This window comes from Hyaena hyaena, unplaced genomic scaffold, assembly GCF_003009895.1.
Source record: "Hyaena hyaena isolate Hyena2069 unplaced genomic scaffold, ASM300989v1 scaffold_294, whole genome shotgun sequence".
Classification (NCBI taxonomy): domain Eukaryota; kingdom Metazoa; phylum Chordata; class Mammalia; order Carnivora; family Hyaenidae; genus Hyaena; species Hyaena hyaena.
In genome coordinates, this window is record NW_024080923.1 from 1,881,443 (window position 1) to 1,907,780 (window position 26,338).

At 42.6% G+C, this 26,338-nt stretch overlaps 1 protein-coding gene, 1 long non-coding RNA gene and 1 pseudogene across 2 annotated transcripts; 1 reads left to right on the forward strand and 2 right to left on the reverse strand.

Moving 5' to 3' along the window:
- Positions 1-1,813: 1,813 nt before the first annotated feature.
- LOC120241866 lies at positions 1,814-26,099 on the reverse strand. Its single transcript, XR_005530971.1, has 6 exons — positions 26,012-26,099; positions 15,930-16,026; positions 7,331-7,590; positions 4,943-5,031; positions 3,117-3,213; positions 1,814-2,049 (listed from the first exon to the last, which is right to left on the reverse strand). It is a non-coding gene; the product is annotated as an uncharacterized LOC120241866 (long non-coding RNA).
- Positions 7,557-11,200, forward strand: LOC120241862 (probable G-protein coupled receptor 141). The gene is made up of 2 exons (XM_039247244.1): positions 7,557-7,626; positions 9,959-11,200. The coding sequence occupies exon 2, from the start codon at positions 9,994-9,996 to the stop codon at positions 10,879-10,881; it is 888 nt and encodes a 295-aa protein (XP_039103175.1). The 5' UTR covers positions 7,557-7,626; positions 9,959-9,993; the 3' UTR covers positions 10,882-11,200.
- Positions 23,469-24,226, reverse strand: LOC120241863 (annotated as a pseudogene).
- Positions 26,100-26,338: the final 239 nt, after the last annotated feature.

Consider the following 26,338-nt stretch of genomic DNA (forward strand, 5'->3'; position numbering starts at 1 on the left):
GCTCTGCTCCACCCACACGGTATCAGGAGGTGCCGTGTTAATGAGTTGCCCAGCTGACTTCCATGTGGGTTGAAGCTCAGTGCTCTGACTTATCTTTGACTCGTTCTCACTGGGCCTTTCCGATCACAGATGAGCATGCCACCCGGTTCATCACCTCCACCTGCCCAGATTTGGGTTCCATCCACCACTTGGAATCCTCCTGCCTCTTTGCCCTTCACACCAGGTTGAGCCAGCCAGAATCTGTCACTTCCTCGGAGCCTGCCATTGGACTGCCCAGCTGTCCCCATGAGGCTGACCCCTTGGGTGGAGGCCATCCAGTTCCTTGGCGTCATCTTCTCCTGGCTCAATCTTTCTCCCCAGTGCCCATAACTAAGCCCAAAATTAATTATGACATCCCTAAATCCCCATTGAGTTGATGTCCACATGACTGAAATCCATGCATCAGAAGAAACTCAGACATTTTTTAATACCTTAAAAGAAAACCAGCCCCTAGCCATAAACATTGAGGATACTCAGAGCCTGAGCTAGGCAGCACCGCCCAAATTAAGAAATCAAGGTGCTTTTGATGTAGGTATCCGTTTTTGCATTGGATTCCTCTTAAAAAAAAAAAAAAAAAACAAACCCTTTTAAGACGGCAAAATTTATTTGCTGCCTATTTTAAAAGTAAAGCGATTCGAAGATCCTCTTGCTTGCCCCAAATCGCACGTTGCTCATCCGAGTTGAACTCTCGTTGTCTTGCTGGCCCCAGGCGTCCAATCAAGCACTGTGCCAGCTCCCCTGCACCTCCGCATAACGCGATGACGCAACAGTCTGTCAGCAATTTGGAGCCGTCCAGAAGGTGTTGGAGGTGTTACGCTGCCTCCGGGCAATTAAGCCTTGTCTGCACTCTGCTGTGTGCAGAGTCCATTCTTCTTGAATGGGCTTTCCTGCTATAGTGGCAGCAAGATGCGATCATCGCCACCTCCTATAAGCTTTTGTATTCTTTTTAAAATGTACTAATAACAGGGAAATTGCCGCAATTTCAACTCTTCTCTCTTTGAAAAAGAGGCTGCCCTGTGCACCTAATTAAAGCTGCTTTTCACACTCAGACCAAGGTGTCAGATTTTGATCAGCCAAATCCCTTAGGGCTTGGCCTCTCCTTGAAGAGTTTATCGTTAAGGGTCTGGTGAAATTTTGAGTGAAAGGTGATTAGTGAAATTGCTCTTCATTCCAACTAGAGCCCACGGAAGAGTGAAGAGCAAAAGGTTCCACTGTCACTGGTAAAACAGACAAAATCACTATTTTTTTTTACTTTGCCAAAAAATGTGAAGATTCTGTGAAGTCTTGAGGGGTGCGCCTCAGACTTGGAGACTCCGAAATCTTTAATGGCTAATGGTATCTATTTGAGTTCTTTGAATAGTGAAGAGTGAACCAGGTCCCCACAGGACCCATTTTGACTCGAAAATCCAAAACCAATATATGAGTAAAACCTTGGTTTGCAAGCATACTTCGTTCCGGAAACATGCTTATGATCCAAAGCATTTACATATCAAAGCAAATTTCAAGGACCATTGGCTTGGTTGTGATCACGTGACAATCGGCACCACATACTACTGAACTGCGAGACATCGCTTGTTTATCAAGTTAATATTTATCAGAAATGTTTGCTCGTCTTGCGGAACACTCCCAGGACGAGTTACAATCCAAGGTTTTACTCTATCTACAAGGCCAATCTTCTTTACTGCCCAAGACTGAAATTTTCCAATTCTATAAATTTGAAATAGCAAAGAGCCTTCATCTTTCAAAACCCCCTTCTGACCCTATATTCCACCAATTACTGCCCTCTTCCTCCTCCTCAACGTCACGGTCAACAGTTTTCCAACCTTGGCTTATTTGTCCTCTCGGCAACATTTGACTCTGTGGAGCGCACCTTTCTTGAAATCCCTTTATTCTTCGTATTCCTCAAGCACCCTTCTCTCTGGTTCTCTTCTATCCCATCTCTTCCCATTCTAAGCATACCTGCTTATCCAACCAGTGCTTGCCATTGTCCAAATAAAAGCTGGAAGCTATCTGGGAAAGAGGGGAGGTGAGACCATGGGGACTTGGAATCATTTAATGAGTCATGCTTTCTTTAGTAAATCTGTTCAATAGAGCCTTCTGTAATTAAGCGCTTGAAATGTGGTTAGTGAATGTGACTGAGGAAGTGAATGGTTAAGCTTAATTTAACCTAATCAAAATAGCCACATGTGGCTGATGGCTACCATATTGGACAACGTAGTATAGAATCTTGCTACACAAAATGTGGCCCATGGACTAGCCACTTGGACATCATCTGGGTGCCAGTTAGAAATGCAGAATCTTAGGGCCCACCTCAGACCTGCTAAATCAAAATCTGCATTTTAACAAGATCTCCAGGTGATTCACAAGCACAGTAACATTTGATAGATATTGCCCTAGAAGACTCATTTTTTAAAAAATGTTTTAAATGTTTATTTATTTATTTAAATGTTTTATTTATTTCTGAGAGAGAAAGAGAGAGAGAGAGAGCATGAGCAGGGGAGGATCAGAGAGAGGGAGACATAGAATCTGAAACAGGCTCCAGGCTCTGAGTTGTCAGCACAGAGCCCGACATGGGGCTCGAACCCACAAACCGTGAGATCATGACCTGAGCTGAAGTCAGATGCTCAATCGACTGAGCCACCCAGGCGCCCCAATGTTTATTTATTTTTGAGAGAGAGACAGAGCATGATCAGGGGAGGGGCAGAGAGAGAGAGAGAGGGAGACACAGAATCCGAAGCAGCGTCCAGGCTCTGAACTGTTAGCACAGAGCCTGACGTGGGGCTTGAACTCAGGAGCTGTGAGATCATGACCTGAGCCAAGGTCAGATGCTTAACCAACTAAGCCACCCAGGCACCCCTAGAAGGCTCATTTGTAAAGCACTACAGTGACAGGCAGTGTGTGTATTCTAGCACCATTTCTGTGTATCATTATACCTGACGAAGATTATTCCTGTACATTCTTACCAAGTCTTTCTTGACACATTAATCAAATACATTGTTAATCACATCCTGACTGGCATGACCTCTAGATGTTGAGATACTCAGATAATTATCACTTCAGAAAGCAGCTGAACTTACCTCGTGACCTGCATTGCATCTGATTCTTCAGGAGCATCTATCCTGTGTTAGCACAGCCTCCAATTCCCTCTCCCTGCTCTGAGGGAACAGTATGTTCCTGTCATAAGGGAGTAGAAAAACGCAGAGGAGAAAAATTCAACCACAGTGTAAATAACCTCTGAAGAGGTAACTGGCTTTTTCTATACTCAAATTAGATGAGCACCCCAAGGCACGAGAGATGACTCACACCAGTTGGAGATCTGAAGCTAAAAAGAAGATGATTGGGAAAATGTATGTTGAACATAATGTTTCCTCATTCTCAGCTGAGTGTCTTCATGCTCTGGAATGTTTCCAAAGTGTTAAGTAACACAGTCACCTAAAAAGAGACAGGACTCTTGGGATATGGCGGAACCTCCAGTTGTAGTGGCCTGGACGATGGTCAGTAGGGTGGCAGAGCAGGTCAGCAAAGGCGGAGGGATAGGGCATCTGTGTGGCCTCCGCTCAGGCTGCCTTCCTGGTCTCAGTTTCTTCTCCTGTGAGATGATCTACTTGGATTCAGTAGAGCCTCTTTTAGGTCAATTCCAGCTATCTCGCTCTACCTTGGTCCCAGAAATCTTGTGCGAATGAAGTTAAAAATGATTGGACAATTATCTTCGAAAGGATTCTTCCCAGCCACTCATAGAAAATCATGTATCTTATACGTTTAACAAATATTGAATTCATTCAACGTGTATGTGCGAGGCACTGTTCTGGGCACTGGGAAGTAACAAGAAGCTACCCAGGTAGGATCTGGTGAATTACATCTTTAGGAAAGTGGTCAACAAATCAGCATCTCTTAATTCTCATACCTGTTAACAATCATTGACCAAGACTTTGAAAAGCCAGTCAGGGTGCTGCTCAATCTAAAGGTCCAAAGCTAAGTACATGGAGATACTGGAAGTAGTATATCCTGGCAGACAATAAACCCATAATTCACAATTAAGCAATAAAAATATCTGGTGGCAAATTATATGCAAAAGATTCAAACAGGGCATTGGGCAGTCCCCTAGAATGTGCCTAGCACTGTGGCAGTCACATACAGCTTTCTCGAAGAGGTACATCAATGCTGAGAACTGAATGGTAAGAGGCAGCCTGACCTGTGGAAGTAAGAGAAGCACACCAGGAAGAGGAACTCACAGATGCACAAGGACACAATGTGCGAAGACCTGGGTCGGCTGGAGACACAAAAGCAAACCCGTGGCGTGGCATAAGTCAAGGCTGAGCATGTTAATGAAGGGCCAGTGTAAATCTCGGCCTTCATAAGTGTTTATTTTTTCCTTAATGTCTAATCTCCATCTTTCTTGCTATACTTTAAATCATTTATCCTTTTATCAAGTATAGAGAACACTCTGTCAGGATAAAGTCTACATTTATACATATTTGAAGACTGATACGCATGGCTCTCAACCACCCAAGACTTTTGTATGCCTCCGTGGAAGCAAGTTATGTTGCACCTTGGGGGAGAGCAAGACGAAGTGAGCCACCCACATGGACTCACAGACAGAGATAAAGAGAAGGACCAAGAACACAGATGCCCAGGTTGGGAGTTGGGAGAGGTCCGAGTCCCAGGTGCTGCCTCCAGTATCGGGGGTGGGTTTAGCCTCTGGGTGTTTGAGGCCAAACAGTGCATCACGCCTGGTACTTCAGGGTCTTGGTTAATGACTTATGAATATAAACGGGTTTGGGAATCAGCAGTTGCAGATCTTGTTACTACTTTCCTAAGGATATTTCATAGTCACGATTTAACAACCAACCACAGAATGACCAGCGACCCCCACCATATCATTCCAGGAGCAGAGATTACCCACCAATAGCCTTCTCAGATGGTACCTTCCTTGGAGGGGGAAGAGTGGGCAAGATGGCAGCATTTCCAACAGCATCTACTTCGGAGTCGCTCCTGCACAGGACAGAATGACTCTTGAAAGCTGACTTAGGATAATCATCAAGGTTAATGCCTTACTTTAACAGTTTATTTGGGGGCAAAGAACTGCATTTAAAGAAGAATGTTAACTTCCTAGCATTTTAAAATATACTTTTATTTAAGCACGGAGGCTCATTCCAAAAATAAGATTCCAGATATCATAGGGAAGAAGATGGAACCTGAAGCCATAGACTGTTAATGGAGCTCCCAGAAATTATCTCAAGTTCACATGGTATTGTAGGTATACAACGTGGTATTATAGGTATGAGGGCTTGGAATGAGGCTGTAGTTGTCACCATTGTCTACTCCCCAAGTGGCCTTGCAGCCTGTGGTGATTTTATAAACTCTCTGAACCGTGGTAGCTTCCTCTGTTAATGAAGACAGTTGTTTGTAGTCTTGTGGACTAGGTGATTTCTAAGCTCTCATATGAAGGTTTTGTTATTTTTCGTGACAATCTGAGCACCGTCCAAGGAAAGTTGAGCTGAATTCCAGGTATAGTGGGAAAAAATATGGACTGCGCAGAGCCGTAAATACAATATGCATACATTTTAATACTTTGAAATCCTTACGTCATTAGTGTGAACTGGCCCTAGCTCCAAATTATAACTGAATTGAGTTTTGTCTGCACGGTTGATCACACCTGACTCACCTTCCAGTTAGTCAATCGGCAGACAAGCAACCTCTAAATATAGCATGGTTTCTGTGGGAACCTCCCTTATCCTACACATTCTAGAAACACGTTTTATCTGAAAAAACGAGGCCTGCCAGATCAATCTAGGCATATAAACTAGATTTTGTACTTTTGAATTAATTTGATTTAAGGAGAGATGTTTAAAACTGGTCGAAAGATTGGTTCTAGGTGAAAATTTTCCAGTGGAGTTGAGTTGGAATACTTTTGCTTTTGATAGTAACAGTTGGAAATCTTATCTTCAACTAAGGATTGTTTTCTTGTTTTTTGTTTTCCCTGAAATAATTAAGCATATGGCTCTATTGCCTTTAGATTCCGTCTTATATCTCTGTGGCCACAAGCACTGCTGGATGATCACTAGCAAAAGGAGCACATGGGGATGGCACTCACTTTCCAATGTAAATGAGAATGTTGTCCGTGACCAAAATGCAGGCCAACGTGAACATGCTGTATGGGTGATATTTTATCCTTTTGAATTCCTATAGCTGAGCAGTAACATGACCTTGGGTTGGGTTTGGTTCCAGCTAGAAGACATGTTGGTCTTCGCATCTTTGCCTGTTCTGGACCCAATGCTTCCTTAAAATTATGCTCTGAGGACTTAACATGCTGGAGATGACTTTGAAGTTAGGCAGTAAGGTTGAGGTAAGAAAAGGAAAGACTTGTGAGAAAAATGAAATGAGTCCTCTTGTGGAAGTTAGATCGCCAGAGGTCTGAGCTTCAAAAGAACCATCTATCCAAATGCAGTTAATGAGGACTGGTACAGCCCCTCTGGAAAACAGTGTGGAGGTTCCTCAGGAAACTAAGAATAGAACTCCCCTAGGACCCAGCAATAGCACTGCTAGGAATTTACCCAAGGGATACAGGGGTGCTGATGCACAGGGGCACATGGACCCCAATGTTCATAGCAGCACTCTCCACAATAGCCAAAACATGGAAAGAGCCTAAGTGTCCATCAATGGATGAATGGATCCAGAAGATGTGGTTTATCTATACCATGGAATACTACATGGCAATGAGAGAGAATGAAATCTGGCCATGTGTAGCAACATGGATAGACTTTGAGGGTGTTATGCTGAGTGAAGTAAGTCAGGCAGAGAAGGACAAATATATGTTTGCACGTATAGGAGGATTAGGAGGAACTTGACGGAGGAACAAGGGGGAGAAGAAGGGCGGAAATGGTGGGGGAAAGGGAGAGAGGCAAACCATGAGAGACTCTTGACTGCTGAGAAACAAACAGGACTGATGGATGTGGGGGGAAGGGGGGGTGGGCACTTGTGGGGATGAGCACTTGGTGTTATGTGGAAACTAATTTGACAATAAACTATTTGTAAAAACAAAAAACAAAAACAAATGCAGTTAATGAGGGAACGGAGTCTCTAAAAACTGAAACACAGAACTACATTTTGAGCATACTGTTGAGAATATGAAAGTCTCAGAGAAAGTACTCCATGAGGTCATTCTGTAAAACATATAAGAATGATAACAAAGAACATTTAAAAAAAAATTAAACTCTTTACGTTTTTCAGGTTACTAAGAAAAATTTCCGCAAAAACATCACTAATAGTAAAAACAAAAGTCTTTACTTACAGGAATACATTTTTTTCTTTTGAGCTATTATCTGTTTAACCACAAGTTATACAGACAAACATCCGTTTGTGGCCCAGGGTTTATCTGGGTCCTCCATCTTGACTGTTCCAGACTTCAGAAGCCATCAGTCTAAAACGCTTTTATCATCCACCATCTATCCCAAGATTCCTCTTGACGGTTGCTGTTAGTGGAGTCTTGATTCGAGCAAACAGTTCTTACGTAGATGTAGATTACCAGGACATGACCAGGGTGGCCTGAGTCTTCCACCAGAAGTAAATCATAAGAAAAAAGAACAAGTAAGTAGTCTGGGTTGTTGCCTGCATAGAAAACAAGCAAAGAAATATCTAGAAATTATAAGCTGTTGAAGGACCATATTGGGGGTGGGCAGTATCATAAAGTCACAAGGAGGGGGGGAAAAGCAATGGAACTTAATCCCTGTGCATTTACATATTTGTGGGTCAGTTCTGAGAAGTAACTACGAACGAATGGGAGCTTGTGTTTAGGAGGTATTTTGTGTACATTACAGAGGGAAAAGTGGCATTGGCGCTTTGATGACCAATTCTATGTCAGGGAATCTGTTGGGTTCTTTATAGAAACAATTTAACCTCCTTCTGACAAAACAGATCTTCCCATCAGTACTTACAGCTGAAGAGACAACTTTAGGGTTAAGTGTTTCTCCCATGATTAGGCAGCTAGTAAGTGGCAGTTCAGCCTCTTTCCAAATGCCATGCTGCCTTGAGATCTGTGTCCATTTAGACTGTGGCCCTGATAAATAATTTATTTTCACTGCTTTAAAATAATTTCAAGCTTGAGTCTTGTCTTCTTAGCCCCGAGGACTGCCAAAATTTGAAAAGTGAATTAGTATCATACTTGTTCATAAATCATATAAAATGATTCTGTTTCACACACAAAACATGGAAGCATTGTATATTTTAAATATGTGCACTTCGTTACAATGCATCTTTCAGCACATAAGGCTTAGGTTGTGCAGGTTTAATTATGTTTTTGAGTTCCAATAAAATCTTATTTGATAGCATTAAGCATGCCAGGTCCAGTATAATGTTTCGGAAGCAAAAAATTTACTTATTCCCTACAGGGAGATTCTGGAATAGCAGAAGAAAAATTCTAAGATAGTTAGGCATTCACTGGAGAGTACCTTCTCACTCAGCTACAAAAACTCAAACACTGCTTCTGTATATGAGGAAAAACAGCACTGACACTTCTGGACAGGGAAGTCTGACCCGTTGATGCCTGAGTCCAGTCAAAGGTTTGAAAAAGTTTTTTTACTTATTTTTACTTTTTAATTTTTTTTCAGCAGAAGCTTAGCAGACCAAAAGGGATTATTTTTTATTTTTTATTGAGATATTCATTAAGTAGTTACCGATGCCACAACAATTTAATGTAACATAATTGTATATCTGCCTAGGTGTAGGGTAAGGAGAAAGAGATAAAGATCTTTTTGCTTCTGTTGCTTCATGTTGAGAATCATTAACTTTTTTGTGCTTTTTTTTTTCTTTTCTTTTTCTTTTCTTTTTTTTTTTGCTATACTTATAAAGCTATATCAGGCACACTAACTCATTTAGTTTTCCAGTCACCTTTTAATGTAGGTGGTCTGCCCTTTCCCATTTTACAGCCAGAGCTCTGTGGAGCCTGGTGACTCATGTACATACCACAGGGACTCAGTGAGAGTTGGCACTTACCTGCAGGATGGCAGATTGCTATGCCGTCGCTCCTTCTTACCCCTTCACCCCTGAAAAACTTAAATAAAAACTAAACAGAACTCACCCACCCACCCCAACTTTTCACAAGGAAAAGATTCAAGGTGAACAAGTCTAGGAAAAGATTCAAGGTTAGCAAGAAGGAGAGGGTTTAGGGCATATGTGCAGGAGAGAGTGCTCCCTGCTGAAAAGCAATTTGTAGAAAATATTTCATAAATTATTTATTTGTTTTTCAAAGCTGACTCCACGGCCAGCATGGGGTTGGAACTCACGACCCCAAGGACAGGAGTCGCACGCTCTACTGACTGAGTCAGCCAGGTGTCCCTATTTGAAATACTTTTAAATGTTGTCTAATGCTGCTTCTTACAAATTGCACACAATTTTTAAGATCCTCCTTACGTTATCTCAAATTGAATCCTAAAGATAGGAGGAATGGCCCTTGTAGATCCGATATGAGAGTGTGCTGCATATATACTGACTCTGCCTTTATTTTATTCCTCGTGAATTTTTTGCATCAACTTTGATTTTTTTTTTTTTTTTGTAAATTCTGTTAAAGTGTTGTTTATTTTGATTAATGAGTTTTTGGCCCTTCCTTAAGTTTTATGCCAGGGGCTAACATGTCTCAGAGCAGTCCCAGTCCTGGTATGTGAGCTTAGACACATCTGTGAATAGAACAGCTGTGTGTACAGTTGGGAATTTTATATTCAAGCAAACTTATTTTTGTGATTGAGCCTCACTGTATCTGATTCAGCATGTTTGGGTAGTTAAGTAGAGTCTGTGACTCCACTTTGGGTAGACAGCTTGAGATCTGTAAATAATCAGCTGGGATTGCAAAACCCAAGACTATTAAAGTGCAGTTGCTGTGTAGTTTTAGTATATCCATTATAATTTTGCAAAACTTTTGATTTAGGGGTTTCTGGTGTTTGAAGCATTTTGTGGGGAGACATGGAGTCCAACCATACGACCACTCGGTCATATGCCTCAAACACAGACCACAGCTACTGCGACAAGCAATGCAGGGTGATTCTGACAACACTGTACGGCGTGGTTCTGCTCGGAGGGACTACTGGAATGGCATTGATGTCATGTATGATGCTCAGAAGGAAAAGCCGATCAGTGATTACCACGATCATTCTCAATATCATAGTCCTGCATTCAATCCTCCTGATCAGCCTTCCATTCCGCCTCAGCTATTATATCTTAGGTGTCTGGGAGTTTGGAACCCTTTTCTGCCGATTGGTCAGCGGCATAATATATGGTCATATGTACGGCACCTTTGTTTTCTATGCGGCCATTGTCATATTCCGATTGCTCATCTATTTTAAGAAACTCCAAATGCAACAGTTACAAAAGCATCATGTGGTAGTTTTGAGCATTGTTATTTGGACCGTGGGTAGCATCATTTTTTTGCCAATATTATTCTTACAATATGGCATAAATCCAAGTTCCTCAAGACCACAACGATGCTTTGAGTTCCACACAGATCTCAACCGCAGAAAATTCATTACCTTGAACTACTCTATGATTGTTATTATGATCACAAAGGTTGTGATCCTCTTCCTGATACAGATGGGTGTCATTGTCCAACTGGTGAAAGCTCTCTGGCCTGACCTGTGGGCCCATCAAGACTACAGAGCTCAAATCAAGAGCTTCTTCTTCCTTCTGGTAATAGTGGTCTGTTTTATACCCCACCATGTATTCCGGGTATACTTTATTCAAAATTATTCAGAAATAGACAATTCTAAGTTAGTGCTCTATAATGAAATTTTTATTGCTTTAACTACTGTCTGTTGCTTGGATATGGTGTGCTTTGTAGCTGGAGTTGTCCATTAAGTACCCTCCTCACTTGATTTGTAATCAGTTTTTTATCATTGTGACAAAATAGTTTCAAATGAATGACTGCCCACCATGATGTCAAAAGTTTTCAGTTCTCTGTTCTTGTCACCAAAATTGTTTTTCCATGAAAAGGTAAAAGATTGATTGTCTTCCCTCTTCTCAGAGAATGATGATCTGTTCTCCATTAACTACAATATTTTCAATTTCCATAGCTGTACACAAGTTGACCCCAAACGTCCTTTCCAGACTCAACCCCTACCCCTTTCTCAAGGGATGCTTCTGCTAAGCACAACAGTTGCCTTTCCCTATGGAACAACCCAGGCTGTTCTTTTTGCATTTGCCGTTGCTGGGCTTTGTTCTTAGAATGTTCTTTCCCTCTGCCTCCAAACTATCTACTCTTCAAGGTCCAGAGAACCTGAAGATATGGGCTCTAGGAGCCTTAACTTATTCAATTCATGCTCAACCTGAGATACATGTCTCTTGAACATGACTGATAGTAAAACTATGGCTGCTGGCCATGGTATTTGGAAGAAAGAACCAGCTTAGATAGTCAAAAGATTTGGAGGAAACACTTTCAGGATTAATGGAGCATTAATATGGTTTGATTCTGACTAACACTTAAAAGGTACTCAGGAAACAGAATGCCTTCCAGATCTACCTTTCCAGACATGGTTCCATTAAGCAGAAAAAGAATTTGGAAAAGGTGGAAAGCAACTGGACTTAGTCTAAGTGTGCTGACAGATTATATTACAGCCCAAGCCTTTGAGACTGGGGGACTATTCTTAACCTTGTTCAAGCCACCCTATATGACCACATAGTGTTATATCATGAAAATCAACTCTGGTATCAGTTAAATTCAATAAAAATAACCAAGACAACCAACTTGGATTGAGATAAGTGGAATCCAAGTTCGTTGTCTTAATTATTTTTATCGTGTTAATAATTACCTGACATAGAAATCGACATACCCTGTGGTGTTTTGGTGGCTCAGTAGGTTGAGCGTCTGACTTTGGCTCAGGTCATGATCTCAGTTCGTGAGTTCGAGCCCTGCATTAGGCTCTTTGCTGCCAGCTCAGAGCCTGCAGCCTGCTTCAGATATGTCTCTCTCTCTCTCTCTCTCTGCCCCTCCTCCATTCATGTTTTGTCTCTCTCTTTCTCTCCCTCAAAAATAAACATTAAAAAATTTTTTAAATAGAAATTGACATGCGCTTATGATTTGCTTATAAAAATTCTACCTTTGATATTAAGTTTAAAGACACAAATAACCAAACCCTTACTGGCTAACAAGGCAGCATAGTTTACACAAAAGAGTTTTGGAATAATCTGGGCATGTGGACTCAAAACTTTTTAGTCACTATGGATAAAGTATTTATAATCTCTGAGCCCCAGTGTCCTATGTTGTAGGGTTTTGATAAAGCTGAAACAAGATAGCAACATGTGTTAAAAGAGCAGCATAGTGCCTGCCAGGCGATACTCAGGATAATATTACTTACTTTCCTAATCCAGTGGCAACATTTTGCAAATAATTTTAAAATAGACTTAAAATGTTGACTCTTATAAAAATAAATTTTAGACGCTTGGATGCTATTGGTCAATGTTAATCTCTCACTTTGTGTCATCATTAAGCCTGTAACTAAATGGGGGCTTAGTCCTCTTTCTGCCTATAAGAACTTGTCATTATTATTCTATAATTATTAATAATACTTTTACATACTATAGGAGAATCATTTTATAATCCTGCTGTCACAGAACAAGATAAATAGCAATGCACTTACATTATATGCAATCAGTGAAGGAAACAGTCAGCAAAACTAAAAGGCAGCTGACAGAATGGGAGAAGATATTTGCAAATGACATATCAGATGAAGGGTTAGTATCTGAAATCTATAAAGAACTTATCACACTCAACACCCAAAAAAAAACAAATAATCCAGTGAAGAAATCACAAAAGACATAAATAGCCATTTTTACAAAGAAAGACATCCAGATGGCTAACAGACACATGAAACGATGCTCAACGTCACTCATCACCAGGGGAATACAAATCAAAGCCACAATGAGATGCTACCTCACACCTGTCAGAATGGCTAAAATCAACAACTCAGGCAACTACAGATGATGATGAGGATGAGGAGAAAGAGGAGCCCTTTTGCACGGCTGGTGAGAATGCAAACTGGTGCAGTCACTCTGGAAAACAGTATGGAGATTCCTCAAAAAGTTAAAAATAGGACTACCCTATGATCCAGCGATTGCACTACTAGGTATTTATCCAAGGGATACAAAAATGCTGATTTGAAGGGGCACATGCACCCCGATGTTTATAGCAGCGCTATCAACAATAGCCAAAGGATGCAAAGGGCACAAATGTCCATCAACTGATGAATGCATAAGGAAGATGTGGTATATACATACAATGGGATATTACTCGGCAATCAAAAGTAGTGAAATCTTGCCATTTGCAACAATGTGGATGAAACTAGACTGTATTAAGCCAAGTGAAATAAGTCAGAGAAAGACAAATATCATATGATTTCACTGATGTGTGGAATTTAAGAAACACCACAGATGAACCTAGGGGAAGGGAATAAAAAATAAGATAGAAACAGAGGGAGACAGACTGTAAGAGACTCTTAAATACAGAGAACAAACTGAAGGTTGCTGGCGAGGTGTTGGGTGGGCTAAGTGGGTGATGGCCATTAAGAAGCGCACTTGTTGGGACAAGCACAGGGTGTTATATGTAAGTGATGAATCACTAAATTCTATTTCTGAAATCATTATTACACTATATGTTAGCTAACTTGGATTTAAATTAAAAAATATATTCAATCACTTTTGAAGGCACCTACGTGACTCAGTCAGTTGAGTGTCTAACTCTTGATTTCAACTCACATCATGATCCCAGAGTTGTGGGATCAAGCCCCATGTTGGGCTCTGCACTGAGCATGGAGCCTGTTTAAGGTTCTCTTTCTCTCATGCTGACCATTTCGCCCACTCATGCACTCTCTCTCTCTCTCTCAAATAAAAAATATATGTATATGTAGTCACATTTTAAGGGGATATGGTATGTCCTAAGTAACTTCAAGATGGATTGTGACTGATTATGTAAGTTTAGGATACAGTCAGTACTCAACTTACCACTTTGTTGGGTCCTATGGATTCCTTTTAATATTGTGGACAGCAGAGCTAAGAAGTCCTCTAACGATCCCTGGCGTATATTACTGCTCCTGTGTCATCTTCACCTTTATGGACTATTGACTTCTTAGGAATTAAAGAGGGCAGAGAAATGAGGTATCACTCCCAATGTTAGGTTATAAAAAGACTGCGGCTTCCATCTCGGGCACTCTTTCTGTCTCTCTTGCCGTCTCTTGGATTTCTTCACCCTGGAGGAAACCACCTGCCGTGTCATGAGGCAGCATGTGTGGCAAAGAATCAAGACTCTTTAGCTCACAGCCATGAGAGTGAGCTTGGAAGCGGATCTTCCGAGACCTGCCAGTAGACGGGGCATGAGCTCAGAAGCAGAGCCTCTCCTACTTGGGTCTTGAGGCGACTGCCGCCCTGGCTGACATCGAGTGCAGCCGCATGGAGACCCTGAGCCAGAACCACTCGGTTTATCTGTTCCTGGCTTCCTGACATGAAACTATGAGATACTAAATGTGTGTTGTCTTAATCTAGTAAGTTTCAGAACAATGTGTCACACAGCCGCAGATAGCAAATGCAGTGAGTGACTTATTTACGCCCATGGAATGCTGCTACATAAGGCATTCAGATCTGACACGTACAGTCTAATAGTTCCTGCCTGCTTCAGTTGTTCATGGTGACGAGCACATCCTCTCCTGTTGGCTGAGCCATTAAGGACTGTGTCTGGTGTTGTATAAGCTTTACTTCTATCCATGAAGAATAGGAGTAGGAAAATACGACACTCTATGGAAATACATTGGGGTGGATTCAGGTGAAGATTGCAAAGGGGACAGAGTGGGAAGGGATTGTTCTCTGTTAGTCATATTGATGTATGGATTCCTGGGGCTCTGAGCGTGGCTTCCAGACCACCACTAGCAGCAGCAGCAGCATCTGGGACATTTTTTTAAAATTTATTTCTGAGAGAGAGAGAGAGAGAGAGAGAGAGAGAGAGAGCGTGAGCAGGGGAGAGACAGAGAGAGAGGGAGACACAGAATCCGAAACAGGCTCCAGGCTCTGAGCTGTCAGCACAGAGCCTGACACGGGGCTCGAACCCACAAACTGTGAGATCATGACCTGAGCTGAAGTTGGACGCTTAACTGACGGAGCCACCCAGGCGCCCTGTCTGGGACCTTATTAATAATATAAATTCTTGGGGCACCTGGGTGGCTCAGTTGGTTGAGGGTCCAACTTCGGCTCAGGTCACAATCTCATGGTTTGTGAGTTCAAGCCCCGCACAGGCTCTCTGGATTCAGACATTTTAGATGCAGGACCCAATGATAATGACTTTTAACGCCACTCTAGGTGATTCTGAGGTAAGCTAAAGTATAAGAATCACCGCCCTAGATTAACTTGCTAGATTAAAAGTGGATGCAAGTTCTTGGACCCAACTTCCATCATGAGGTGGAATCTCTGTCCCTTACCCTTCCCTGTGAGTGGAATCTGTGACTGTGTCAACAACAGAACAGGAGAAATTATACTGCTAGTTTCCAGAAGGAAGCCTGAAGAGGCTGGGAGCCTCCATTCCCTGCCCCTTGCTCTTGAAGCCTGCACAGTCACAGAAGTTCAACTCCCTGCCAGGGAGAACATTGGAGATGTTTGTGACTCCATGGAGATGAAGGGGAGAGGAGCCCCGAGGGCTCCAGCCTTCCAGCCAAGGCACAGGTGTGCGAATGAAGCCACTTGGGCCCGCGAGACCACCCAGCTGCCTTGTGGATACCACCAAGTGACCCCAGTCCACGTCACCCGGTGCTGAGAAGTGGCCCACCCAATCCCACCTGAATTCCTGATCCATGCAATGAAATGGTTGAGTTGGGCCACTAGATTTGGGGGGCATCTCATTATGCAACTCGGGACAATTAATGACTCACCAAAAATGAAATTCTAGGTCCGTGCTGCCCAGTGGAAATGTGATGCAAGCCACAAAGGTGAGCCACATATGCAATTTAAAATTTTCCAAGTGCCATACTAAAAAAGCAAACAGAAAAAGGTGAAGTTGAATTTAAGAATATGCTTAATTAACCCATTCTGTCCCAAATATTATCATTTAAAGAAGTAAGCAATATAAAAATTATTAATGAGATTTTTTGCATTATTTTATCCACGTTAAGCACTTCAAACTCTAGTGTGTATTTAACACTTGTCGCATATCCTAATTCTGAGTAGTTGCATCTCTGCAGCTGTACATGGCTCATGGTTAATACATCAGCACAGATCAGATTATCCAGAGACCACCTAGAGCCGTACCTGAGGACCCTTTTCCAGCAGGACATTGGCCTTGTATTTCTCTGAAATTCATTTTCCTCCTATGCAAAATGGGAATAATAGAACCTATTTCAGAGAGCTGCTACACAAATTAAATGGAATTGCATCAGGTGCAAATAGCAGTGGCAAGGCAAGGGCACATTGCCAATAGCGGAGTGTTATTATTTTAACATCTTTGTATATATTGGGAAGAGGAGGACGGACGATAGACACCCATGGAATCGGATGCGGTACAATGTGTGTGGGGAGGGTTAGCCTGGGCCCTCCCAACAGAGTCCCATTGTCCCTGCTCGCCCCACTGCCGTCCCTGATCTCAGCTGCCAGAGGTGTCTGTGACACAAATAAGCATTTGGTGGGGCGCCTGGTGGCTCAGTTGGTGAAGCCTCTGATGTCGGTTCAGGTCATGATCTCACAGCTTGTGAGTTCAAGCCCCGCGTTGGGCTCTGTGCTGACAGCTCAGAGCCTGGAGCCGGCTTCGGATTCTGTCTCCTTCTCTTTCTGGCCCTCCCCAACTTGTGCTCTGTCTCTCAAAAATAAATGAACATAAAAAAAAAATTTCTTTTTAAATAAATCATTGAATCCTCACAAAAGTGATTAAATAGGTTCTATTATCATCTCCAGGAACAACACCAGACTACAAAGAGGTTAAGAAACCTGCCCAAGGTCACAAAGACTCCTACTGCCCAATATTGCCTCATGGGAATTTCACACACAAAAAAATGTATGTGTGTGGGGGGGCAGTTAGAAAAAGCCTTAAGGTGGGGCGCCTTGGTGGCTTAGTCGGTTAAGCGTCTGATTTCGGCTTAGGTCATGATCTCGCGGTTCGTGGGTTCGAGCCCCGCGTCGGGCTCTGTGCTGACTGCCAGCTCGGAGCCTGGAGCCTGTTTCAGAGTCTGTATCTCCCTCTCTGCCCCTCCCCTGCTCACACTGTCTCTCTCTCTCTCCTAGAAATAAATAAAAACATTAAAAAAAAAAAAAGAAAAAGCCTTCAGGTAATAAACATTACATACTCACAAATTACTGACTGCGCAGAGCAAGGCTGACCCAGCTGTGACTCAGGCGCTTTTGCCCTAATGCTCTCTAATTCCCTGATTCACTAATTACATGGATCACAATAATCCTGACTTAACTGGCAATAATGATTGGACTCATTAGTCTTTTCCTTCTGTTGTGTCATCCTAAAACCCCTGAACTCATGATTTTCCCTCACGTTCTGATAGCTCTTTTTACATCCTTCATTATTTACTCATCGAATCTGAAACTTTAGAGTTTTCTTTGGTTTCTCCTCCTTGCTCACCCCTGCAAAGTGCTACTTCCCAAGTCCTGTTGATACCAACCCCCAAATATATCATAAGTCTTTTTTTGCCCCTTATCTGTGATCTCTGCCTTCCCTTAGGCCCTTAGCCCAGCCCTCCTGGGTTGCTGCAAGAGGTTTCTATCTTATCTCCGGTTTCTCTTCCGCAATTCATTCCAATTAGCACACCGATGTCACATTAGATTTTTTTAATTATTATTATTTTAGAATTGCAACCTCTTTGTGTCATCCATCTGTTGTAAATCTTCCCATTTTATTTATTTTTTATTATTTTTAATGTTTATTTTTTGAGAGAGAGAGAGAGTGCAAGCTGGGGAGGGCAGAGAGAGAGAGGGAGACACAGAATCTGAAGCAGACTCCAGGCTGCAGGGCTGGGAAGGTCAGTCGCTCTGCTCTAGGCAGTTTTGCTTTCTTTTTGCCTGACTTGAGAGCTAAGCTGGAAAGCAGAGCTTGAGGACAAAAGTGGGACAAAGGTCAGCGAGTACAATAAAGTCAGGTCCTTAGGGGCTGGTGAGGACTGACCGGATAAAAATATAGCTTATGGGTATCAATTTTATTTGTTATTTGTTTAATACTTATTTAATAATTATTTGAGTGAGAGAGAGAGAGAGAGAGAGAGTGAGTGAGTGCAAGCAGGGGAGGAGCAGAGATAGAAGGAGACAGAAGATCGGAAGCGGAAGTGGGGCTGGAACCCACAAACCAGGAGATCATGACCTTAGCCAAAGTCCCACGCTTAACCGACTGAGCCCCTGGGTATAGACTTCTTAAATGGTAACATTTCCAGGCTGTACGGAACATCTAAGATACTTGTAATAGAAATAATTTGCCTACAGACGGCAGAAAAGTCAGTAAAAGCATAAGATATTTGATATAAATATGTATAAAATAGAGAAAAACAGGAGACAAGAAACTTACTGTAACATTTCTTTGGTCCTACAGGGAGGAGTTTCACTCCTCTCCTCTGGGGTCCTTTCCCATATCCTCAAGGGCTACTATTTTTCAACCTTTGCCCTCCTGACTTCTAAAAATCAGCATTTAAATACAGTGTAGCAAATTTCTTCCATTCGATTGAAAAGGAACTTAAACCAGCCTGCCACCACCCGCATTCCTGTGGCAACCATCCCCCTTTTCATCCTTAAGTTTCTGGAAAGAGCTGTTGGTTCTCTTTGCCTCTGCTTTCTCAGTTGACATTCCCTCCAGTGACTTTCCCCAGGCCACTCCACTGAACACACTCTCGTGACATCCACACTGCCTTCTTTGTTGTTCAGTGCACGTGAGCAACATTTCGTTGGACCATTTTTTAGTTGGACCACTCTGTAGCATTTCGCGATGTTGACAGTTCTTGCCTTTACAGTTGTCTCATCCTTTGATTTTTATGACATTATCTGCTCTTGGTTCTTCTACCGTGTTGGCTATTCCTTCTCAATTTTCTTCATTAACTTCACTTTTTCTGTTCCTAAACCTTGATGTTCCTAGTGTACCCTCTTGGGGCCTCACTTTTTCAAATGACATACTTTCCTGGGGGAGGGGCAGCAAAGGGGGAAGGCATCACCTCTACTCCTATGTCCTTAATATGCCAGTTATCTGCAAATCTCTGTCTCCTGCCCAGATATTTTGAGAATATCTTGATTTTATATCTAGGAGTCTCCAGTGTGTTTCAGACAACTTCCCTGAGGTGTGCAAAAATAATCTGTGAGGTTAAAGGAAGAAAAAGAGCCTGCTTAGGACCCCTTGTCTCCCTCTCTCAAAAATAAATACAAATTTTAAACAATGGAAGAAAGGGGCACTTGGGTGGCTCAGTCGTTTGAGCATCCTACATTGGCTCAGGTCATGATGTCCTATTTCTTGGGTTCAAGCCCCACTTCAGGCTCTGTGCTGACAGCTCCGAGCCTGGAACCTGCTTCGGATTCTGTGTCTCCCTCTTTCTCTGCCCCACCACCATTCATGCTCTGTCTCTGTCTCTCAAAAATAAATAAACATTAAACAAAAGGAAGAAAAAGGTAGATTTTTTTCTAATTGTGTTTATTTTCTAACCTGAAAAAATGAGAAGGACATTATTCTTTGTTAATATGTATGTACTCATTATCAGCAGGGCTCTCAAAGGCTTCTTTGTCCTCTGGTTCCGTGTTGCAGAGTACACGCTTTGTCTCTAGGTCATTAACCACCCACATACATGCAGAGGCACCAGGAAGCTCAAGTTCTGTTGAGTGTTTCTTGCAGGCAGCTGGTCCCACATAGGCACATCCTAGCTACATGTGGCCATTGATTTTCCTCTCGCCTTTCACGCTTCACTCCTGAGCTCCAGCAAAACCAGGTGGTACAAATCCTGAATACAATGATTATTCCTGAATGATGCTGACAGGCTCCTGTGTCCATTCCAAAACAACTTATGGACCCATGGTTGCCCAAGTTACTTAACATATTCCATAGTGTTAGCCAAAAGTCATGTTCTTAAAATAGTAGAATCTTTGCGATGCTTTCTGTGGCTTTTTTCATAGGCAGAGAACCTACCTATGACAATGGTTTTCCCACATAGACTTTTACTGGCTATCTCCTGCGAAAGCTTATTTTTATTTTGCAATAAGGGTTTCAAATTTGAGGACATGCGTTTGTCAGTATTTTGCCATCCAGTAGATATATTTTAAAACATAATCAACATTACCCGTGTGTTCAAGATTAGAGTGATATTTTAAAAGCAATGAGAAAATGACTACTTTTTTGAAGCCACTCATGGTAAGGAGATAAAACTGTATGAAAACCGATATTTAGACATGTTTCTACATTGAACATGACTTTAATGGCAAAAGTGGCCAAGTATTTATTCATATTTGGAATCTGGGAAGCTGTGAATGAATTGCAACTATAAATAGGCTTTGAATGCAAGAGTCTGGGAAAAATCAGTGAAAACATTCCGTAAAAATTAACTGGTTATGTGGAATTTGCAATGGAATTTCGTATATTTCTAGCTATTTGTTACCTTTTGCTACACATTATTTAGGCCAGTAAAATTTGCAAAAATTTGTAATAATTTCCAAGAGAGCTAGTTGTTAACCTTTACCAGCACAGCACTGATGACGGCTCAGATGTCACAAGGTAATTCTGCCACTCTCCCACACCTGCCTTTCTTTCCTCGTCTGATTTATTAAGAATCATGGCTTTATGTGAATGTAGCAAGAAATATCATGACGTGTGGAAAATAATATTCCCACTGCCCGAAAAATCAGGGCCGGGTGTGCAGAAGGGTAGTCAGCTGTTGTGGTTTATTGCAATTCTGAATCTGTGAACAGGGAGGAAGATCCGATTTTCAAAGCCTCATCCTGATTAATTTCAGGCAAGCAGATTTGCTCTGACTTAAAGACTACACAGAATGAGTTTCCCAACCCAGATCTATCAATCTGGCAGTTTCCAATAGATTACAGTAATAATACGTTCTTTCAATGTGAATTTTTAATATTATGAGTTTTCATGATTTTCAGAGGCTTCATTTTGTCAATGGAAAGAGAGAATAAATGCTTCAGTACTATTATTCAGATGATATTTAAAATTGGAATTCAAGGGCACCAGGGTGGCTCAGCCAACTGAGCGTCCGACTTTGGCTCAGATCATGATCTCACGGTTCATGGGTTCGAACCCCGCATCGGCTTCTGTGCTGGCAGCTCAGAGCCTGGAGCCTGCTTCAGATTCTGTGTCTCCATCTCTCTCTTCCTCCCCCTAACCCACTCTCTCTCTCTCTCTCAAAAATAAATAAACATTAAAAAAATTAAAATTGGAATTCAGAATCTGGAAACTTCGATCTAAGAAAAATAGGGTATATAAATTAAAAATTGCATAAAGTTCTCCTAGAAAGACTAGTCGGATTCTATCTCTGGCTAAAGTGATGAATTAGAGTAAATCCCTAAGCCATTTATTTTCTTTATAGTCTACCTGATTGCAGACTACTTTATATAGCCCATCTGGGCCAGACTGCTTGAATTTAAAAATAGAGGTTTAGTATATCCTCATTAAAGAGTTCACATGAATGTGTCAAGAATATCTGCTATTTTCAAATTCACTAATTCACTAACAAATTTTGAGTGTTTATGTATAAGTAGCTCAAGAGAGAGAATAAAGCAAAAATAATTCTGCAACCCAGTTCTTCTCTGGCTTATCATATATATTTAGGGATTCAGAGAATATACAGATGAGAAACGTTGTAGGAAAACTATGACCGGAGGAAAAAAATATGAACACTATATATGGTGCTGTGTGAGTGGGGAAAAAAGGCAAGTCAGCATAGGAGAGAATGCTTTTAATGAATCATAAAAGGACAATGTCAAATATACACAAGGAGAAAAATGAACTATTAGATACCTTCAGGAGTAAGATCTCTCAAAGGCTATTTGGCATTTATAACTTCCCGTCTCCTATAATAAATATAAATACATTTTATCGTTAAGTAACTGCATTTGTCCTTGAAGTCTGTTCTGGGAAGACCCAAAGCAAAAGCTCACCAAGTTCATGTTTTGAAGCTTCAACATTCAAGTTTTTTGCAGTTAGTGGGAATGATGTTTCAAAACCTGATTTCACCGACTGCCTTGCATGTCTTGATCGCTGGTAAATGTTTGTGCTCATTTAAGACTAGATTGAAGCTTCTTGTTGTATCAGTGATGTTTTCCTTTAAATAGCAAAAATGTTACGTGAAGAACTTGCTTGAAGTTAGTGCATGTACATTTGTGACACCTGCTAAATTCTTTCTGTTAGGTGCTGGCACAATGACGTATTTCTGGGTTAGCAAAGAATTTTACTAACAAAGACTTCCAACTGATGTGAGCATACTTGGGATGCAGGAAGCAACCGAAAGATTAAGGGATACAATGGACCTTTGTAGACAGGATTCTCCTTCCCAGAGTGAGGAGAATTACTTATAGAATGATTTCTTAATAGGACCTTCCCCTATCAAGGATACATATGAAGGGTATATATTATCACTGCACTTCACCATCTGGTATTTCAAAAGGACTGTCACACATTTCTAATAACTGCTATTCCACCAGACTCAGGATGTCATGTGGGTAAATTGACCCTTGGTTGATCTTTGGCCCAACTCGTTATTTGGCATTAGAAAGAGATCCCTAAAGAGGATGGTCTGTGACACCCGTGTTGTTGTCAACAGGAGCCCGAAGGAAAACTTAGGTTTCCCAAAGGTTTACCACATGGCTTTCTGGGCTTTAACCACAAAAGCTTGCGAGATGGGCTCCAGAAACCAGGGAGCTAACAGTTAACTTAATACCAAGAAACAGCTAAGCATATCGGAAAGACAAACAGTGAGTGTGGCAGGGCTGATGGGAGGTGCGTTCCTCAGAATCAAGATGAACACTCGTAGGGAATGTTGGCAGCTATTTCTCCTGCAAACCATAGAAATAAAAAGGCCACAAGAAAGATGCCACCTCGGTAGAACACAGTGACCTATGTGCAACTTGCTGAGGATAGGGGATTTACCTGAAGTGATACTCACTACCTATACTCCAGCTATAGATATTACTAGAGAATTCTTCCCCAGTAAAAGGGGACACAAAAAATTCCCAGATCAAGCCACTCACCTTATCTATCCAAATACAGCCAGTCTCACTCTGATGAATGGTGAAGAGAAAGACCTTCATTATGGGGGCAGTGGGGAAAAAAAGTAAGACCACTGGAGAGGTAGTGGTTAAGGATGGCTCAGAAACATTCTCTCTGAAAATTATTTACCGGAGGAAACTAAGAAAACTTGAGGAAAGTTTGAATTTTCTTTTGATTTGAAAGTAGTCATTTATTAACTGACCAGATTTCAAAAGGAATCATGGTCGATACCTTAGTTCATCCTTCTAATAAGTCTATTGATCTGGCTGACCCTGTTGCTAGGATCTCCACCTTCTACAAAATGGGTGGTCTTCTTCTTTGTTCCCTCTTGTGGAGAAAATAACTTGAAGGGCCATTAAAAAGTAGTTTGCTTCTTTGGAATGTTTTCCAACAGTACAGATCTCATGAATCAGGTCCCCCATGCAGAGGATGCCAGAGTCACCAAGAGATCGAGCAATCAATGTGTTACCTGTCAGGATGATTGGCTTCTTATTGATGTCGCCATAACCACCCTTGTAGATCAATTCATTCACTGACTTCGGGTTTGGGTACCCCCATGCTACATATGGTTCCACAATCCTTAGCATGTTAACGAAAGCCTTGTTGAACTTAAAGAAGGTGTCAATGAAGATCTGGCAAAGGCAAAGAAGCCACTACACCTTTTGAACCATTAGGCTCACACCATTGATACCTCTGATCGTGATGACAAATGCCAACTTGGATTCTGCAGGTATGTAGAACTTCCCAGCTTTAAACTTGCCTTCCGAGCCATTCAAATCTCACTTCTGGAGATCTGCCTATATTCCTTGTGGCAATGCTAAGTTTTGTCATAGATAAGCTTCCTCTGTGTCTTTGGAAGCATCTTTTGGGCAAACTTTTTTTTCAGACTCTCGGTCTTCAACTCTACGAAATTCCTTCCCTTTTTCTTTTTCTTAAGGGTTTCTGGCACAAAAGGAACCTTCTTTTTCTTCTCTTTTGCACCCTCCATGGTTCCAGCCAGAAAAGAGTTGATTTTTAAACGAAGTTAAAAATCATAAAACCACAGGGGAGGTGTGAGATGAAAAGTCAGATTAATTTCCAGCCACCGTGGCTGAACAAGCTAGTGCAGAAAGATGACCAGTGAAGGTCTAAACATGTGGAAATACTGAATAAAATAACACAGTTAAAATTTTTTTCAATGATTTTTCATTTAGCTGAAAACTAAGAGGAAGAAATATTTAGGAAAGAAAAACAGGAAATTGAAATTGTAGAGGTGAGCATGCCTGAAACAGGAAGGATACACTAGAGTGCTGGATTGGAGAGCAAGCCTTAACAGGTGGGGCTGGGATTCTGATATGCACCTCACACATTATGGGGGTTCGGTGTCGAGGGCTCAATGTCCATATTCAAAGGTAGCTGCAACTACCTGGATGCTGCTGGAAATAAAGATGGGCTGTTCCATTTCTGAAATGGGACTATAAACACCTCTCCCCCAGCTGGCTTGGTAACAAGGGCAAGGAGGCTTGCCATCCATAGGAATTCTAAGTGGATAAAAAGTCATTGATGAGAAATTCAGGTCTTGGAATTGTGCTATCCATAGATGTGGATTCAGATTTTCAGTTGAGTAAAATAGGAAATATAAGCTAAGAAATTAACACACAACTTATCTGGTACACTAAATATTGTTGGGGCCAAGCAAGGCACATAAGCCAGCACTGTGAGCTATACTTCCACAGTCCTGACACAGGGGCTCACTGGAAAAGCGATCTCTCCTAAATACGAGCTCATAGGCGGATGTTACGACACCAAAAGGAAAAAGATCAACAAGGATGGTCAGCAGACACAGCAAATCATGTTCTACGAATACGAAAAAATAGAGGAAATTGAAAAAGATGTTAAGTATAAGGGACATACTTTGGCAAAAGAAGGGAGAATATTTTAAGAAGAAAGTTACGTTAAAAAATATTCCTGATATAAATTCTACCAATGCAATTGTACACAATGAAATAAATAGGACACACACGTCAAAGCGATAGGACACACACGTCGAGGTTATAAAAGACCAAGACGGCCCAGAAGGACTGTCCCAGGTTGGAGGAGAACAAGGAAGCCTGACAGCTACACGCAATCAATCTAGGGCTCTGGGTGGATCCTGGACCAGAAACCGGACATGCGGGGGACGACGGGAAAGAGTGTGCATCAGGTCTGTGCGGCGCCGGGACGTACTGGGTTGATGTTAGTTTCCTGGCTTCGACGATACCAGCACGATGGTCCTGAAAGACGCCGACCTTGGGATACGCTAAGGGAGGGGTGTGGGAGCTCTGTGTGTCACTTACTCAACGTCTGAAACTATTTCTTTTCTTTTCTTTTTTCTTAAAGATGAGTGGATTTCATTTTTTTTTTGTAGTTTATTCATTTTTGAGACAGAGAGAGAGCACGAGCGGGGGAGGGGCAGAGAGAGACGGAGACAGAATCCGAAGCAGCTCCAGGCGCTGAGCTGTCGGCACAGAGCCCGACGCGGGGCTCGAACCCTCGAACCGTGAGATCATCACCTGAGCCGAAGTCGGACGCTTAACCGACTGAGCCCCGCAGGCGCCCCAGCGTCTGAAACTATTTCCAAATAACGGAAGAAGAAGGCAAAGAAAGAGGAGGCGCAGCGCCGGGAGGGGTGCCGCGCTGGGCTCCAGAGAACCGCCCACGCCAGTCCGAGGGATTCGGTTCCGCCGTAAGTCAGGCCCCGCAGGGGGAGAGGCGGGGCCGGGAGAGCTGCCGCCGAGCCGCAGGTGAGAGGCCCACCTGAAGCGGAGGGCGCCGCCCGGGGCGGAGGGGCAGGCGCAGGGGCACCGCGGCGCGGGTCTCCCCGGGGGAGCGCGGGAAGCTGGCGGCTCCACGGCGGGCGCACGTCGCCGCCCAGCGCCCGCGCACAGACTCCTGGGAGCCGCGCGGCCCCGCCCCCGCGGGGCGGGGCCAGGCTCGCGGCGCCGCGGCGGGGGTTGGTGCAGCCGTTGGCCCCGCCCCCTGCGGGGCGGTCCCGGGGCCTCCGTCCGACCCCTTCCGCGGGAAGCTGCGCGCCTGTTCCGGCACCAGGTACCCGGGCCCGCGGGAGCCGTGCTCGCAGAAGCC

Excerpts from the sequence above, each read along its gene's own strand:
- LOC120241862 (XM_039247244.1), top strand. The coding sequence starts at position 9,994 with ATGGAGTCCAACCATACGACCACTCGGTCATATGCCTCAAACACAGAC.